This window comes from Gopherus evgoodei, chromosome 9 (genome assembly GCF_007399415.2).
Source record: "Gopherus evgoodei ecotype Sinaloan lineage chromosome 9, rGopEvg1_v1.p, whole genome shotgun sequence".
NCBI lineage: Eukaryota > Metazoa > Chordata > Testudines > Testudinidae > Gopherus > Gopherus evgoodei.
The window spans coordinates 82,530,683-82,548,810 of NC_044330.1; the positions used below are offsets into that span (position 1 = coordinate 82,530,683).

At 47.6% G+C, this 18,128-nt stretch overlaps 2 protein-coding genes across 3 annotated transcripts in view; one reads left to right on the forward strand and one right to left on the reverse strand.

Annotated features, from left to right (window-relative positions):
- Positions 1-9,584, forward strand: part of LOC115657179 (fibronectin type-III domain-containing protein 3A-like) — an 88,858-nt gene extending 79,274 nt beyond the window's left edge. For both annotated transcript variants that reach the window (XM_030574592.1, XM_030574593.1), the window contains exon 26: positions 7,006-9,584. In XM_030574592.1, coding sequence (XP_030430452.1) covers positions 7,006-7,323 — 318 coding nt within the window. In that variant the 3' untranslated portion in view covers positions 7,324-9,584. The remainder of the gene's footprint in view (positions 1-7,005) is intronic.
- Positions 9,585-12,144: 2,560 nt separating this feature from the next.
- LOC115657032 (growth hormone secretagogue receptor type 1-like) lies at positions 12,145-15,980 on the reverse strand. Its single transcript, XM_030574227.1, has 2 exons — positions 15,296-15,980; positions 12,145-12,404 (listed from the first exon to the last, which is right to left on the reverse strand). Exons 1-2 carry the CDS (start codon positions 15,870-15,872, stop codon positions 12,145-12,147), a joined length of 837 nt encoding a protein of 278 aa, XP_030430087.1. The 5' UTR covers positions 15,873-15,980.
- Positions 15,981-18,128: the final 2,148 nt, after the last annotated feature.

Consider the following 18,128-nt stretch of genomic DNA (forward strand, 5'->3'; position numbering starts at 1 on the left):
ATCCGGTGCCTGACGGCTCCCAGGCACGCGCCGTGGTTGAGCTGTTCCGGCTGCTTCCATCGGCGCCGTCGATTCCAGTCCCACAAGGGCTATCGAATCCGGTGCCCGACGGCTCCCCGGCACGCGCCGTGGTTGAGCGTATTACTCCCGCTGCTTCAGTGCTGACGGCACCCCAGCCAGACGGCTTATATAACTCGGTTCTCCCGGCACCGGCACCTACCGAAGCTCTGATGACCTCGGTACCGTGGATCCCGGCCCCACGAGGGCCGTCGAATCCGGTGCCTGACAGCTCCCCAGTACGCACTGTGGTTGAGCCTGCTGTTCCCTGCGCGCCGGAGATGTTACCAACGGCGAGGGCTCTCAGTGCCATGACGGAGTCAGTGCTGCCTGACCCGGGCACCGCCGGTACGGGTAATACAGTCTCTTCAAGGGACTGTCCCCTGTCAGTACAGCAGAGCGGCACCGTCCATGATCACGGTCCCGCCGGCACGCCGGACACCACTGGCAGTCCCGGTACTGTTTTCCTCGGTACTGGTCACACTCGCTGCACCGGTCGGTATCCCGTTCGCCGACCCGCTATCGGCACCGTTCCGACATCTGGCACCGGGGCAGGTACCTTGACTCCTGTAGCTCTTCTCCGAGCCTCGAGATCTCGGTCGACCTCCCGACACCGTTCTGGTTGCGGGTCTGGATCTCGTTCCAGGTACCGATACCCCTCCCGATGCCGGTCCCCGGTGCCGAGTTGGGCAAGGTCCGAGTGAGTCAGAGACTCGGCCCGTGCCTTCTTTTAGTACCTCCATGGCCATCCGGACACGCATCCGTGTCATCCCATATGCGCAGATTTTATGCTCAGGACCACGATCCTGATATCATGGCCAGCGGGCGCCAGCCCCGAAGCAGAAAGAGCCTTGGCGAATGCAAGGTGTACTCTGCAGGGGCCCTGCGCCTCTGGGTAACAAAGCAACAAGCCTTGCTTAGCTGCGATAATTATAGCACCTGGGTGGAGGAGTTTCTCCCTCGAACCTCCCACCTAGAGTTCGCTGCCGTCTTGGAGGACGGGGGACAGAATTTACCCTTTGTTGGTACAGGCATCTTCGCGGCAGAGACAGCCCAGACTGCGAAGCCTGCTGGACAATAGGGTCCTAATGCGTCTCAGCGTGTATACGCTTGCGACCAACCGCAGGCCTTTATGGCCCCAGCCGCCATACTCTGTGCCTAGCCAGAGGCAGAACTCTGGAAAACGGCGAGGCCAAGGTGGCCGCAGACAAACGTCAGGCCCCCTAAAAAGCCAGAGTCGAGGTCCCTCGCAATTACCACTGGGACCAAAGACGGACCTTCCAAGGTTCGTCGGAGGGCGGTGTACCAGTCGCAAGACGGGATCCTGATCCCGCTTTCTCCTGGCATGGCCCCAGTTACTTTTAGATCGCTGGGTCCTGCGCACGATGGAGCATAGGTACCACCTTTAAATTGCTCCAGCCCTGTCCCCCTTCAGCGGACGAAAGGGGCTAGGGGTTTTACTCCCGTTATGCCCTAGTTCCCCACTCGAACACAGGTCTCAGACCTCCCTGGTCCTGCATGGACTCAGCCGGTTGGGGATAAGGTTGAAGTTCTGCATGGTATCCCTGGGAACCATTATTCCATCCTTGCCTCCTGGGGGCTACTATGCCGCCCTGGATAGGAAGGACGCGTACTTTAGCAATGCCATCTTCCCTCCGCACGGGAGATGCCTCCGCTTTATAGCCAGCGGTGAATACTCCCGGTTTACGGCCATAGTCGCCGCCTACCGTAGCTATGTCGGATATGCGTTTTTCCGTATTGGGACGATTCGCTTATCCGAGGAGACTCTGACACACAACCCACTCAGCCGTGGGCATCGTCACGGTCTTATTCACAGATCAAGGCCTGATGATTACTATAGAGCAATCCACTCTGGTTCCCACGCAGAGGTTGGGCTTCCTAGGGGCTATCTTGGTCTCCTACCTAGCCGGAGCCTGCTTATCGCAACTGCGGTTTTAGGCGATGGCATCAATCATCTGAGGTCTGAAGGCTTTCCCAACGACCTCAGCTCGTTCTTGTCTCAGTCTCCTGGGTCCATGGTTGCCCGCAAGTTTGTAACCAAACACGCCAAGCTCCGCCTCCGTCCTCTCCAAGTCTGGCCCACCTCGGCGTACCGCTTGGACAGGGAGCCAATGGTCATGGTAGTCACCGTTCCCTCGAACGCCTTAGGCTCCCTAGAGTGGTGGCTAACCCCCTCCTTGGTGTGGACAGGATGCGGTTTCATCCGCCCCAGCCCTCACTGCCCCTGACGGCGGACGCATCATCTCTCTGCTCGAGTGCTCATGGTCACCTCCGAGCTTAAGGCCTTCGGTCTTCTAGAGAGCTGGCATTCCTCATTAATGCCCCAAAAATCAGAGTAGTCCGCCTGGCGTGCCAGGGGTTCCAGCGGCAGCTGCGAGGCCGTTGTATCTCGGTGTTTACAGCCAACACAATGGCCAGGTGCTTCATAAGCATTCAGGGGGGACATAGTCCTCCCCCCTTTTTTGTCAGGAGGCCATCCATTTCCGGGTCTTTTGCATGGCCCGCTCGATGGAGCTGGCGACGTCCTTTCTCCCAGGCGTTCGGAACGTCTTATCTCTTTGACTCAGCAGGTCTTTCCTGTCTTACGAGTCATCACTCTGCCCCATGTGAGGCGTCCCGCTTTCCGGAAGTGGAAATGGTTCCTCACACAGACCTGTTCGCTCACCGCGAGTGCAGGAAATGCCAGGTGTCCTGCTCCTTCCAAGGTCTCTCCTCGGAATCGATCTTGGACGCATTCCTGATACCGTGGAACGGCCAACTGCATTATGCCTTCCCGCTGTTCCCACTGGTTCGTTACGTCCTGCTCAAATTCCGCAGGGGCGGAGCGTGCGTCATCATGATCACTCCAGAGTGGTCCAGGCAGCACTGACATACCACGTTGCTCGGCCTGTCAGCCCAGACCTCATCACTCAGGGCAATGACAGGCTTCGTCACTCGGACCTGCAGCCTCTTCGCCTCACGGTGGCTCCTGCGTACCTGAGTTGGGGTGACAGGCAGCCTTCCACCTGGTCAACGTACCGAGCCAGGTGGAAGCGTTTCCTTTACAGCTGCAGTACGCTCGATCTTGCTCCTGCTGAGGTCTCGATCCCCTCTATCTGGCCTGCCTCTGGCCTTCAGCGGCAGGATCTGGCGGTATCATCGCTGAGGATACTCTCAGCAGCCGTCCCTACCTTCCAGCAGGCTAAGATGGACGTTCAGTGTCCCACGCTCTATGGGTTCGAGGTCCCTCAAGGGCTTGGAGCGCTTGCACCCTCGGGTGCGCCGCCCAGCCCCGCCCTGGGGCCTCAACCTAGTCTTGGCCAGACGGGTCTCTGAGATCAGAGCTCTTACGAAGGTTCCACAAAGACAAGGTGCAGTTGTGACCGCACCCGGCTTTCCTCCCTAAGGTGTTTTGGCCTTTCATGTTACCCACAGCTCAACGCAATGGGCATAACCTTTGCACTCCTTGGACATCTGTGGAGTGCTCGCATTATCTTGTGCTGACAGAATCATTTCCTAAGGTGCCCCAGCTCTGCCCTGGAGCGGGCCAAAGGGAGGGCTTGCTTGTTTTCCTCTCAGAGGATCTCATCTTGGGTGATGGCGGACATCCCCACTTGTTCTGATTTGGCTCATATTTCACCAAGCCACATCACCGTGCATTCTACCAGGGCTCAGGCTTCATCTGCCGCCTTGCTGGCTCGTGTTTCTACCCACGAGACCTGTCGCGAAGCTCCATTGGTCCTCGGTCCTTACCTTTGCTTCGCAGTATGCCCTGGTTCAGCAGTCAAGAGGCGCTGTAGCCTCTGGCTCGGCAGTTTTATTCTGCCACATTTCACTCCGACCCCACCGCCTTTGTAAGGCTTGGGATTCACCTAACTGGAATGGATATGAGCAATCACTCGAAGAAGAAAAGACGGTTACTCACCTTTGTAACTGTTGTTCTTCGAGATGTGTTGCTCATATCCATTCCGCACCCGCCCTCCTTCCCCACTGTCGGAGTAGCCGGCAAGAAGGAACTGAGGAGCGGGTGGGCCGGCAGGAGTATATATGGAGCGCCATGGTGGCGCCACTCTAGGGGGCGACCTGCCGGCCCACTGAGTTGCTAGGGTAAAAGTTTTCCGACGAATGTGCACGCGCGGCGCGTACACCTAACTGGAATGGATATGAGCAACACATCTCGAAGAACAACAGTTACAAAGGTGAGTAACCGTCTTTTCCAGCGGCAGCTGTGAGGCCGTTGTATCTCGGTGTTTACAGCCAACACAACGGCCATGTGCTTCATGAGTATCCGGGGAGGGACATAGTTCCCCCCCCCCCACTTTTTTTGTCAGGAGGCCATCCATTTCCGGGTCTTTTGCATGGCCCATTCGATGGAGCTGGCGACGTCCTTTCTCCCAGGCGTTCGGAACGTCTTAACGCTTTGACTCAGCAGGTCTTTCCGGTCTTACGAGTGATCACTCTGCCCCATGTGAGGCGTTCTGCTCTCCAGAAGTTGAGATGTTTCCTCACACAGACCTGTTCGCTCACTGCAAGAGCAGGAAATGCCAGATGTTCTGCCCCTTCCGAGGTCTCTCCTCAGGATCGATCTTGGACGCATTCCTGATGCTGTGGAAAGGCCAATTGCATTATGCCTTCCCACTGTTCCCACTGGTTCGCTAGGTCCCGCTCAAACTCCGCAGGGGCAGAGCGTGCATCATCATGATCGCTCCAGAGTGGCCCAGGCAGCACTGATATACCACGTTGCTCGGCCTGTCAGTAACAGACCTCATCACTCAGGGCAACAACAGGCTTTGTCACTCGGACCTGCAACCTGTTCACCTCACGGTGTGGCTCCTGCATACCTGAGTCGGGGTGACAGGCAGCCTTCCACCTGGTCAACGGACCCGGCCAGGTGGAAGTGTTTCTTCTACAGCTGCAATACGCTCGACCTTGCTCCTGCTGAGGTCTCGATCCCCTCTATTCGGCCTGCCTCTGACCTTCAGCGGCAGGGCCTGACGGTATCATTGCTGAGGATACACTTAGCAGCCATCTCTACCTTCCAGCAGGCTAAGGTGGCCGTTCCGTGTTCTCACGCTCTATGGGTTCGAGGTCCCTCAAGGGCTTGGAGCGCTTGCACCCTCGGGTGCACCGCCCAGCCCCATCCTGGGACCTCAACCTAGTTTTAACCAGACTTATGTCTCCCCCAGTCGAGCCGTTCACGACTGGCCCTCTGCTATACCTGTCTTGCACAACAATTTTTCCTCGTAGCTGTTACATCGGCCAGACGGGTCTCCGAGCTCAGAGCTCTTACGGTGGTTCCGCCGTACACTAGGTTTCACAAAGACAAGGTGCAGTTATGACCGCACCCGGCTTTCCTTCCTAAGGGGTTTCGGCCTCTCATGTTACCCACAGCTCAACGCAATGGGCACAACCATTGCACTCCTTGGACATCTGTGGAGTGCTCGCATTTATATTGTGCTGACAGAACCTTTCCCTAAGGAGCCCCGGCTCTGTCGCGGTAGCAGGCCAAAGGAAGGGCTTGCTTGTTTTCCTCTCAGAGGATCTCATCTTGGGTGATGGCGGACATCCCCACGTGTTATGATTTGGCTCATATTTCACCAAGCCACATCACCATGCATTCTACCAGGGCTCAGGCTTCATCTGCCGCCTTGCTGGCTCGTGTACCTACCCACGAGATCTGTCGCGAAGCTCCATTGGTCCTCGGTCCATACCTTTGCTTCGCAGTATGCCCTGGTTCAACAGTCGAGAGGCGCTGTAGCCTCTGACTCAGCAGTTTTCATTCTGCCACATTTCACTCCGACCCCACTGCCTTTGTAAGGCTTGGGATTCACCTAACTGGAATGGATATGAGCAATCACTCGAAGAAGAAAAGACGGTTACTCACCTTTGTAACTGTTGTTCTTCGAGATGTGTTGCTCATATCCATTCCACACCCGCCCTCCTTCCCCACTGTCGGAGTAGCCGGCAAGAAGGAACTGAGGAGCGGGTGGGCCGGCAGAGGTATATATCGAGCGCCATGGTGGCGCCACTCTAGGGGGCGACCTGCTGGCCCACTGAGTTGCTAGGGTAAAAGTTTTCCGACGAATGTGCACGCGCGGCGCGTACACCTAACTGGAATGGATATGAGCAACACATCTCGAAGAACAACAGTTACAAAGGTGAGTAACAGTCTTATCTCATGTGTAAAAACTTCCTATCGACCTGAGTGTACCACTAGGCACCAGAGCAGCCTCATTATTTGGAGGAAGGTTAATGAGATTCTTTAGCATACCTGCCAATCTTAACAGGCCCTTCACAAATCTGGCCCCTCTCCTTATCCCAGTATTACTAGCCTGGCTCTCCGTCTGCCCACTTTTTCTTCAAGCAACTTTGTGCTTTCTTGTACTCTACCCCTTAGGTAGGAGCACTCTGTCAGAACGGATTTGTAGAACCACTGCCATAATCTCCTCCCAAACCCCACTTGTACTATGAAATGAGCCAAATAGTAAAGGCAAGTTTAAAGAACCATTGGATGTGATGTTTGTGGTTGAGGGATAACTGTATGTTTTATCCCCCTACCTATCCTCAGCACTTCATTTGTTGCTTATCTTAAATTGTAAGCTCTGGGGCAGGTGCTTTCTTCCTTTAGGATGGACTGTCGGCACTACCCTATGGCTGTAGTTTTTTCAGAGGCCAGGCTTGCAAGGATGGCAAATAATTTGTCATCTTTAGGAGAACATCACTGGCAAGTTTTCACTCCTAGTTCTTTTACATTTTAAAGACTATTCGCTAAGAAACTCTTTAAAAATAAAAGCAGAGGTTCTTTTATTTCTAGGGCCCTCAAATTGGATGGGTGAGGAAGGCTTCCCAGACCCTTGCAGGCCTGCTCTTGTTGCACTGCCTATTGTATCTATTGCTAGATATTGGGAAAGTGAAATAGATGAGCAATTTGTTCACTCTCTTTATTAGGTATACAAGGGATCAGAGACTTCATTCCGTTTCACAAACTTTCAGACAAACTGTGAATATCGGTTCAGAGTCTGTGCTGGACGCCAGTATCAAGATTCTACTGGATTACAAGAACTGTATGGACCTTACAGTCCCAGTACAGTATTCTCATCTCAAAAACAAGAGTTGGTTCCACAGTGTACTCATTCTACAGCTAAATTTGCAAAGATTAAGAAGATGTTAAATGACGAGCGGTTTGCTGCTTTTCTTCTTCTTGTGGGGTTTGCAGTGGTTGCTATTTTGTTTGCTTTTGTTATTCAGTACTTTGTAATCAAGTAGATTGTTTAAAGCATAGTCATTATTCAGCTTTTTTTGACCATTCTGGGTATTTATGTTGTTTAATTCTAAATAACATCCTAGCTGGAAATGATTGTATAATAGAGACACACGTTTCCATCTTTGCTGCTGACTGACATTGAGACTGGGTTGGCAGAACCTTTCTAAGTAAAGAACATACAACTGCCATAGAAAGGGTAATCCTGGGTCCTTTGTAATCAGGGTTAGCCGTTAATAAAACAGCAAAAAACTGCCTCCCTCCTCCCCCTCCCCCAGTCTTTCTCAATATCAAAGCCTAGGCCCTTTGGCCAGTTAGAGAAACGGCTCTATATAAAGTCATTTGAAGTACAACTAGGCAAGTGGTAGTGGATCAGCAACTTTTAATCAAGTATTGTTATAGTTTGGTATACATAAAATACAGCAGCAAAAATGCTTGAGCTTAGAACAGTGCTGTACTGCAGAACATTGCTAGAGCAAACCACATTTAATATACTGTAGAAGAAAAACAAAATATATTACTACTTTACAGTTATTTTAATGTTTGGGGTTCAGTAATTAATATTTCAAGTACAGGTGCCAGCATTTTTAGAATTTTAATTAAAAATGCTAGAGGCATGTAATGTACAAACAGAGTGATTGCATTTATATGCAATATTGCAACTTGGTCCTCTTTTGTACTTTTACATTTCTGAATTAAGTGCTTTCAGCAGTTGGTAAATAACTGTTGGCCCAATCCACATTTTCATTCTCAGTGCCTGAGAGATCAGTAATTTCCTGTGCATCTGATTAAATCTTTTCAGTATTTTCAGAGAAGGCACAGATTTTGTCTTTAAGGAGAAAGAGTGCATTTATGATAAATGTTTCACTATTGGCTCAAACTGAGCAAATGTTTTTGTACTATTCTTAACCTAAAAATAAAAAAATTCAAACTGCTTTTGGATGCTCTTCTATCCTTATCTGAATTATCAAACTATACATGAAATATTTTTAGGTAACATTTATACAATGTTTTAAATTCATTGCTATCAAAATGGTGGCAGTTCACATTCCATTGTGGTGGTGGTGAGACTTTTCAGTTTGCTGTGAAACTTTTCCAAAACTTGTCATGCATGTCTGACACTGTTTTGAGGAATATTTTTGGTGGATACTATGCACTACATATGACTTTTCCTTGTCAAACACATTCTTTAGATATCTGAAGATAAGTCTGACAGCTATTTTCTTTACATCAACTGTTTTGAAAGCTGGAAACCACAAATTTAGACATTTGTTTCAGAATGGGTCATCTTAATTATTTTGGCATTAAAGGAACATGCCATAGAGTGTTACAGATTTAACATATTTTGCAAATGCTACAGCTACATTGGGGCAGTGCATTTGCATGTGGGATAGCACTGTTGGGTACAGGCTAATTCTTTCAAAGAATAAAACATCTTAAGGATGTTTCTCCTATGGCTGTTAATAAGTTAGTTTGAGGCATTGTGTTGCATTTCAGATGTGGAAATCCTAAATTATGACATAGTATCAGTTAATATTCTTAAAAGTAGATCTATGGTGCAATCTGAAATTAACCTTTTCAAAAATGTACTCTTCATTTTGTACTCTATTTATTTTGATTAAAAAATCCTGGAAAATATGTTTGAATGTATTGTTCTACTTGTAGCAGAACTTTAAGTTAATCATTTATATCATGGAAGTCTCTCTTCAATGTTGGAAAGAGTTTTATACAGATATTAGTGTCTTTAGTTTGTTGAAGTTTACAAATATGCCTTCTTTATTTCCTTTCATATTTTACTTTTAGAAAGCAATAGACTGCCTTCAGCAAATTTCTTTTGCCAAAAGGTTTTTTCCTTAACTCCTAGACAAACAGAGCAAATCATTTAGTGATTTATTTGGCAATAGCATTTCTGATATATTTTTTAAAATAATAAAGTAGGCTTTCAGAATAAATATTAACCAAAATCATGACTTCCTAGAAAATTAAAATAAAATGCTTCTGAATTGCCACAAAATGTTCATATTTCCAGGAAATATACTGGAAAGTATAGTGTAATGTAATGTAGATTTTATATTGACTGTTATACATTCCAGATTGTTAATGCCTCTAGGGTACATCATATTAGATATCTTCATTTTTTTTGCATTGTAATTTTGAGATTTCAAACTTATGTTAAAGCTGCCATGCATTGTATTACTAAATTGTAACTATCAAATAGATAATATATTTAATACAGCCAGTAAAAAATACAAGTTTTCAAATTTGATTATATGTATTTGTGTATTTAATTTGTGAATAAGAAAATAACTTCCTTCTGGGGCAATCCTGTCATCTGTGTAGTATGTAGTTTAGGATGAAGGAAACAGCAACATGGAATTAAGATGCTTTATAGCATCAATGGGCTATATCATCTTAAACCTACAGACGAGAGAGGTGCTCAGGAAGTTCTGAGATGAAACTTGTGCAGTTCCAAAAGTGATAAGTCCCTGTGGGAGGAGGTTTGTGGAGGGGAGGTAGTTCTCCCACAGCACAGATTTCCCAAGTTCCATAGGCAACTACTAGTCCTTCTGTGCTGCTCACCATGCCCTCCTCTGTTGCTTTATTGGAGATTGTGCTGCCATTTGTTCCCCTCCCCACCTCCAGTGCAGTGGAAAGAGCGAGATACCAGTAGTTAATTCCAATGGGTTTGTTAACTCCAGGGAATCATCTAAAGGAAACTCACTGAAATTGTGTAGTTCAGCTGTTCCCTAGCTCTGCCCAGCCACGATATGTCCAGGAAGGGAGAAGGGATTATACCAGATTGGCTCACTTCCTTTCCCTCAGACTTTTTTTGGACCAATTGCAATGGAATTTCCACTGCTTTGATTTCACAGTGCTGAGGGCCGGTGCAACCATTTAGGCAAACTAGGTTCCCTAGGAGGCCACCTAGTGATTGAGGATGCCTAAAAGCCCGCTGAGGTGAGGAGGTGGAGTGGAGGTGAGCTGGGGGGGGGGGCGGGACGGGGAGGGCTGCCTGCAGTAACCGGGGGGGGGGGGGGGGGGGGGAAAGGGGAACCGCTCCCTGCCCCAGATCACCTCCACTCTGCTGAGCGCACAGCCCCACTCTAAGTCTCCAATCGGCGCCTCAAGCCTGGTGTGCTCAGCGGAGGAGAGCTGGGGCAAGCTCCCAGGCAGGGTTAGCTGCCGTGGAGGGGCTCCCCTGGTGGTGTTAGCTGCTGTGGAGGGGGGCGGGGTTAGCTTCCACAGGGGGGGCTCCCTGGGCCAAGTTAGCTGCTGTGGAGGAGGGACTTTCAAGGGGGAGTAACTGCCATGGGGGTGGGGTGGCTCCTCGGATGGGAGGGGTGGGTGGGCATGGTTAGCTGCCACGGGGGGGTGGCGCAAGGTGGAAGTTTCATTTAGGGCGGGAAACTTCCTTGCACCGGTCCTGACAGTGCTCCATCCAGTGGAGAATATTGCCTATTATTCCTTATAGAATTAACCTCCCCATCCCTTTTCCTATGCAAGATTATACGCAATGCATTAAGGGCAAAAAATAAACCTTAAAGTCTACTAATTAAATAAATAAATTAACTTGGTGATGCTGTTCTGTTTGCTATAAGCTGATGGATTCCATCCTTTGGAACCACTGTGTACTATTCTTTATAACTCTGTTTCTAGTTATTCAGATGAGAAGCAGCATGTATGGTTAAAAGTGGTGATTGAAAATGGTCTCCTTGAGATCAACATTTTTGAAAAGGAAAGCAGCATTGAGTGATGTGATATAGGACCACTCTGGTGGTGTGTTAAGTGATGTGTGGTAAGTTGTTGTGCTCTGTCAGAACAACACAAACAACTTCTTGTGAAATGGTGACAGAGCAACAAAGGCAGGATTGCTTTGACATAACCTTGATTTCCACCAGGGAAAATGAAGCTTGAAATAGACTCCATCCTCTCTCTACCCATCAAAGTCCTTTGCCTTTAATGTAAGTGCAGTAATCTGGCTGTCCAAACAATATAATTTCATTAACCCTCCTTGAGGATGGCCTTAAGGTTAAGGAACTAGTGTGAGAATTGGGTTCCATCCCTGTGTGTCACAAACTTATTGTGGAAGTTCCGCAAGTAACTTTCTCTACCTCTGCCTCCCTCTCCCAATCTGTAGCTTACTTTCTTGATTCCCTTTGTCAGCCTTTGTAACGGACATGCAGCTTTCCTAATCATAACATCTTAATATTTTTCTTTCCCTTCCCTTTAAGGTTTGCCCAGTTATTAAATATATTAAAATGAAGAGAACAAAGATAGTTTCATTCAATCCAGCTTGTCTGTTTTGATTAGTCTTCAGACATCAAACAAATGCTTCGAATTTGAATGAGGACGTTGAATAGATTCTGTATCAACCATAACCAAAAGCTGTGATCTTGTAGGGCTTAGGACAAATCCACTAGCGGATGACAGCTTTGTGGCTAGTTGGAACTGCACAGACGCACATTGCAAGGCAATTAACTGAAGCCATTAGCACTTAAGAGTGTTGAGTCACTACTGGCTTCTGCATATAGTTTTGACTTGACCCTGACACTGCTAAAACTTTATATACATTGCAGGAAATACTAGTGACATCACCCTGAAGCAGAAGGAGTGACACTGGTTAATGGCGAATTTTGTATGCTCAGATGGAAGCAGCAAGCTTTTTCCATCCCGAGAGTGATTAAAATCCCCCCTTCACCTACAACATGCACCAGTGCCATGGCTTGATATTAACACACAGTTCACAAGCATAGTGGACCGCTGTTGTACAGGACACTATTTGTCAGTGCTGCACTGTTTACATGACAGAACTGACTTCTGTACCTTCAAGAGAAGTCCTTTCGCTCCTTGTCAAGTTTCTGCCAGACTTGACTGTAGTTCAGGATTCTGCTCATTGCTTTTCTGTATTTTTGTGACATGACATTGTAAAGTATTGGGTTTATAGATGCTCCAAGGTAAAAGAGAAGCATAGCGATGAGATTGAAGTATTGAGTGATGTCATACAGGATGGTTGTGGTCTGGGCAAAGAGGATTCGGCCGATGTGGAATGGTAGCCAACAGAGCACGAAAGCCAGGACTACTACAGCTAAAAAGGAAAGGAATATAATTTAGTACAGTAATTTTGAAGCCCTGTTTGTTCTGTCTCTTTAAACTACAATGTGGTTGAAACCTCATACTACATTAATATGGCATGTACTGTAACATGCTACCACCTGACTTGGGCAGCCATTTTTGCTTCATGTTGACAGGTAGATATAAGCACTGGAGATTTGTTTGCCTGCTGCAGTGTTGTGTCCAGGGTTCAAATAAAAGTCCCTTTAAATGTATGTAGTACAGTGACAAGAAAGGAACAAAACAGGCTAGGTTACAGAGGCATTGTTGTTTCTTCAGTATTGTTTCTTGCTGTTAAATTGTTATCCTGAAATCTGCCTCAGTTGTCAGCATAGGCGGGAGGTTATATACATTTGCGGTGCTAGGGCTCCAGGAATATTCAGGGCTGGGTACCCTGCTCCAGCAATATTTGGAGCTGGGTTTCTGCCCTGGCCCCCGCGGGCCTCTCCGCCCCCGCCACGTCCCTGCCTGGAGCAGGTCCAAGCCCCGGCCTACCACCCCTCCCACTGCATGTCCCCTCCGCTGCGTCCCTGCCTGACAAAAAGCAGTGCACGCCTCTCCCCTGCCTGCTCGTGCTGCCCGGAGTAGAGCGGCTCCCGGCAGAACTGCTGTCTGCTGCCCCAGAGTCCTAGTGCCTACCCCCCACTAATGGCAGGGCAGGCTGCCCTTACCCTGTCCTAGCCCTGAGCCTCTCCAATGCCCCAAACCCTCATCCCCAGCCAGAGCCCTCATCCCCCTGCACCCTAATCCTCAGCCCCAGCCCTGAGCCCCCCCACATTCTCAGCCCCACAGCCCTCACCCCTGCACCCTAATCCTCTGCCCAAGCCCTGAGACCCTCGCAGCATGAATCCCTCAGCCTCAGCCCCAACCCTCATCCCTCTGCACCCTAATCCTCTGCCTCAGCCCTGAGGCCCCCCGCAGCATGAACCCCTCATCCTCAGCCCCAACCCTCATCCCTCTGCACCCTGATCCTCTGCCCCAGGCCTGAGCCCCCCTGCAGCATGAACCCTCATCCTCACAGCCCAACCCTCTGCCCTAGCTCTGAGCCCCCTCCTGCATCATGAACCCTTCAGCACCAGCTAGAACCCTCCTCCCCCCGCACCCTAATCCTCAGCCCCAGCCCTGAGCCCCGTCCTGCATCATGAATCCCTCATCCTCAGCCCTTACCCCTGCACTCCTTCCTATCCCCAAACTCCCTCCCAGAGCCTGCACCTCTCACACCTTCCTATGCCCCCACCCCCAGCCCAAAGCCTGCACCCAAACTTCATCTCAAAGCCTGCACTCCTCCTGCACACCCACCCCCTGCCCCAGCCCGGGGCCTGCACCTAGCACCCAAACTCCATCCCAAAGCCTGCACCCTGCACCCCTCCTGCACCCTAATCCCCAGCCCAGGATCTGCACCCCAGACTCCCTCCCCCAAGCCTCCTCCCAGAGCCTTAGGCAGGTGAGGGTGGAGTTTGGGGGGGCAGGTTCTGGGCACCACCAACATTTCTACAAACTTGACACCCATGGTTGTCAGTGAAATATTTCCCAGGGTTGTGGGGCAGGGTCCTCAGCTGGGAAGTGAGTGGGATCAGAAGAGGAACAAAGAGTCTGAGTGGGCACAAACCCAGAAGGGGATGGAAAAGGGGAGTGAAAGAAACCTGGGAGATGAATGGAACAATAAAAAAGATGCAGAGGAAGAAGTGAGGAGAGGGAAAGCCGGGGAAGAAAGACCCTGAAAAAGAGGAGAGAAATTTTTAGATACCATAATAGGGAAACAAAAGTTGGAGACGATAACAGTTGATGGAAGGAGAAAATGCATAGCTCTGAAGTTAATAAATTCTACTGCATGAATCCATGTTCCTGCATTTCACTGTGTTTTCTGCAGAAAGTGGGGGAGCTGAAAAGAGGCAAGATTCCACTGTGAGCTCTGGGAAAGGGGGCAATTTTGGGGACATTCACAGCCACTGGGGCTGATAGAGGATCTGGGAACAGACTGAGGCCAGGGCCATCAATCCTTTTGCCTCCACTGCGAGCACAGAGAGTTGGTACCTGCACCCACTGAATTTTGCTGACAGCAACAAGCAATGGGTATTTTGCTCATCTGAGATGAGCAAACAGGCTCAGTGAAGCTTTAAATGTTGTTAACCCAAATAAATCCTTTGTTTTATCAAACTGTGATGACTGTTATCTTAGTTGTGACTGGGGATTGAACCAGAGACCTTCAGAACTAAAAGGATGAGTCACTACAGCTGGAACTAAAGTAGGAAATGCTGCTGTGGGTTCAGCCTCCTAGCCCGTATTCCTGAGCCATAAAGGATCATACACCACATGCTGATCAGTGGGTTCTGTAAGGAGTCTAATAAAATGTTAAACATGATTTAAGCGGAAATAAAGCCAATAGTTAACTAGGCCTGGACACATGATTTTGTTCAGATTGTGGCCCAAAGTTTAATTGCTAAAACACATGAAACTTTTGCAGGAGAAGTGAGAGTGGCTGGCTTGAAAAACTACCTGTCAGACCACGACTGCTGAATGCAGGCCCCTCTTGACACATACAAATCAAAGTTGATCAGATTTGCTTTAAAAGTCACAGCAACATCATACATTTCTTTTTCTTGCTATTCTGACTTTGCCTCAGTCCAGAGCAAACTATGAGTTCAACTGTTCCCACAACCAACCTACACATAATTAAAATTGGGGCCCTGTATCTCAGTAAAACCCATAAACATGACTAAATGAAGTAAAATGTACTAACCTTAAATCTGTAAGGGCCCTTCCTTGCCTTTTCTGATCACCTCCCTCTTTCCACCTTTTCTTTGTGTCTGACCTAGCGTGATATAAAATGTAGCTGGTTAGCCTGGTCTCAAGCCAGATCCTTACCTAGCATTTTGACAGTTTGTTTGTGGTACTTTTCTCTGCTTGCAGCCTGAGGTCCTCTCAGCTTGTGCCTGGTTCGCCAAAGCTTTCCACAGATAAGTCCATAGAGCAGAGTCAGGCAAAGCACTGGTAGGAAAAAGTAAATGGTTGAAACCCAAGTCATTGTTTCTAAAAGCCCTGTGTGGGCTGAGCATTCTATGTAATTGCACTCCTTGGCTTCACCAGGCAGGCTTCCATTGCGGTGTTCCACACCAAACAGGAACAGAATTGGGCTGGCAGTCAGGAGAGCCCACACCCATAAAGAAAGGATGACCCTTTTCACCCTGCATTTAGTGATTGTCGTTTTGGCTTTCAAAGGAAAGCATATTGCAAAATACCGCTCGACACTCAAAGCGGTGATGTGCAAGATGGTGCAATATGTGCAGGTTTCGCTGAGGTAAAATAAAAATTTGCAGAGGAAATCCCCAAATATGTATGGTTTGTATTTCCAAATCCTGTACAAATCAGAAGGCAGACCAAGGAAAATCAGAATGTCAGACAATGCCATGCTGGATAAATACATGTTAACTGTAGTCCTCATTTCCTTGTATCTTTTGAAAATCAATAGTGTTAGCAAATTCCCAGTGATACCCAAGAAAAACAAGATGCTGGAAATTATAGTCACAGGCACCAGGACATGAATATCAAATAAAGAAAATGACTGCTCTTCATAGTAGTCTGTATCACTTTGGAAATAGCTGTAATTTGAGAAGGAATCCATGTCTGGTCTCAAAAGAAATGGTAGCGTTGGCTGCAGATCATTTGATATCATCAGAGTGATATCAGGTGCCCAGTGATCTCCTTTAAAGATCCATTTTAAAACAAAAACTCAAAATAATTATCATCAAAATATTAGTTGGATATAACTGAATATGGAAGTAGCCACTGGTCTGTTGTGAGAGAGAGAGAGAAGCTATTGTTTACGATACCAAAAATTTTGGAATTAGAAAAAAAAATTGAAAATGTACATTTTTACTGTTTGCTTTACACTGCTTCAAAATAGCATTTATATCTTGACAAGTCCACCAAGGGTATTTCCTGAAAGATGTAGATGGAGCCAATGTGGATGCAAATAGATACAATCCATCTTAACAGGCAGCGAGACATGGACTGAGAAAAACATTGTTTACCTCTGCGAAAGTTTGCCAAAATTTAAGAATTTGCAAGTTACAAAAGTTCAGACCCTTTCTTAACCAAGAAGCGCTCCTTTCTAAAGAACCCTCCACAGCAGTTGGATTTACAGGTGGTCTTTGCCATAGGCAGAGAGACGGTAAGCTTAATTTGCAACATGGAACATCAATTTTAATGATGCAGAATCTGAGCAAAACATTCTTTTTACTAGCAGGTCCCCAGCCAAGTGTAGACGTCTGACATGTCACAATTTCTGAGGAAAGCATTTTGGGTACTTTGATCTTTTAGTGCGCTTCCTGTGGAGCATGGACATTACGCAGACTTTTATAATAATCTATCTTCCTCCTCTTCCATTTACGTACAGTTAATGACATATCATTTAATACTTAAGGAGAAAAATAGAGTGAAGCCTAACTTGTGGAAAGTAGTCATAGCTAACAGGCAGGTTAAAGCGCTCTTTGATACTGGAAACCTAATGACCACTCAAGATAATTATGTAATTTTCCATTGGCCTGTATATAGAACTGCTGTGTTTATTTAGGGCCTTTTCCCCTACATCTCCTCCACAACATATGCTGCACAGTGAGAGGTCTGGACTGAACGTGTCTTAATAAGATAATCAAGTTAGGTGGAAACACGTTTGTTTAGACATCAGGTTAAAAAATGAGACAGTGTCACTTTGATTTACTTTTAACTTCAGAAAGGATCAGTAATTATTTACTAAATGATTGCGGGGGTGGGGGGGAGGAGGTGTTAGTAGAGCTGTACAAAACATAAAGGAAGCCATTAGTGGCTGACTCAGGGAGACTTTTAAAGAGATTTCATTCTTCACAGCTAGAAGAGAGCCATTATGCTAAATATCAGAGCTATAGTACGCTCCATATGAAAACAGGGTGCTTCACAGAGTAATCTGAGGGAATGCTGATATTCCCTGTAAATTCAAGATCAGAGAGCAGGGAAACAGGGATCCCAGAAGAGAATAAGTCTGTTACATTAATTTCCTTCATAGTGTTACTGTTTTTTATTTGTTCTTGTCCTAATGCCTGTTCAAGGTGGGCTATTGAAATGTGCTGCACAATAGTTCAGTATTTGGGTTGAAAGGTGCATGTCCAGCATGGCTAATTCCTTAAAACTGCAGAGCTGTGGGTTTCTTACAGGAAGCATTCCAGTGTGACTTCAGCAGGAGTTTTGGTGCCTAAAGATGCATATAGGCAACTAGTGGGATTTTCAAAAGTGTAGCTAGGCACCTAACTTCCATTGCTTTCAATGGGAGTTAGATGCCTAAATAGCTTTGAGGATCTGGGTCTAGGCACCAAATGTCCTTTCTAAATGCCTTTAAAAATCTGTCCCCAAAGTCCTCATTTCTTATGCTGCATCTACAGCCTCCTGTGAATAGGAGCTCTAAAAACAAGCCACCCTAAATCCTGTGCGAAGTATCATTATCAACACTGCTAAGAGCATCTTATTGTTTCAAAAAGTGATCTTTTGACTGTAGAGTTGTGCTGACTGGACAATGCTCACTAACTGATCAGCGCTATACACTGTGGATGTTCTTTTCTTCTGCCAATATTTACAGTACCTGCAAGTTAGCCAAACACATTCATTTATAAAACTATCAGGAGGACTGGGTGGGTAATGGCTAATCTCCACCCTTCCTGTCTGAATC

Bases quoted from the DNA above. Each gene is read 5' to 3' on its own strand.
- LOC115657032 (XM_030574227.1), bottom strand. From the start codon at position 15,872: ATGAGGACTACAGTTAACATGTATTTATCCAGCATGGCATTGTCTGAC. The intron at 12,405-15,295 runs GTAAGGATCTGG...TTTCCTTTTTAG, and splicing joins ACAAACTGTCAAAATGCTAG to CTGTAGTAGTCCTGGCTTTC.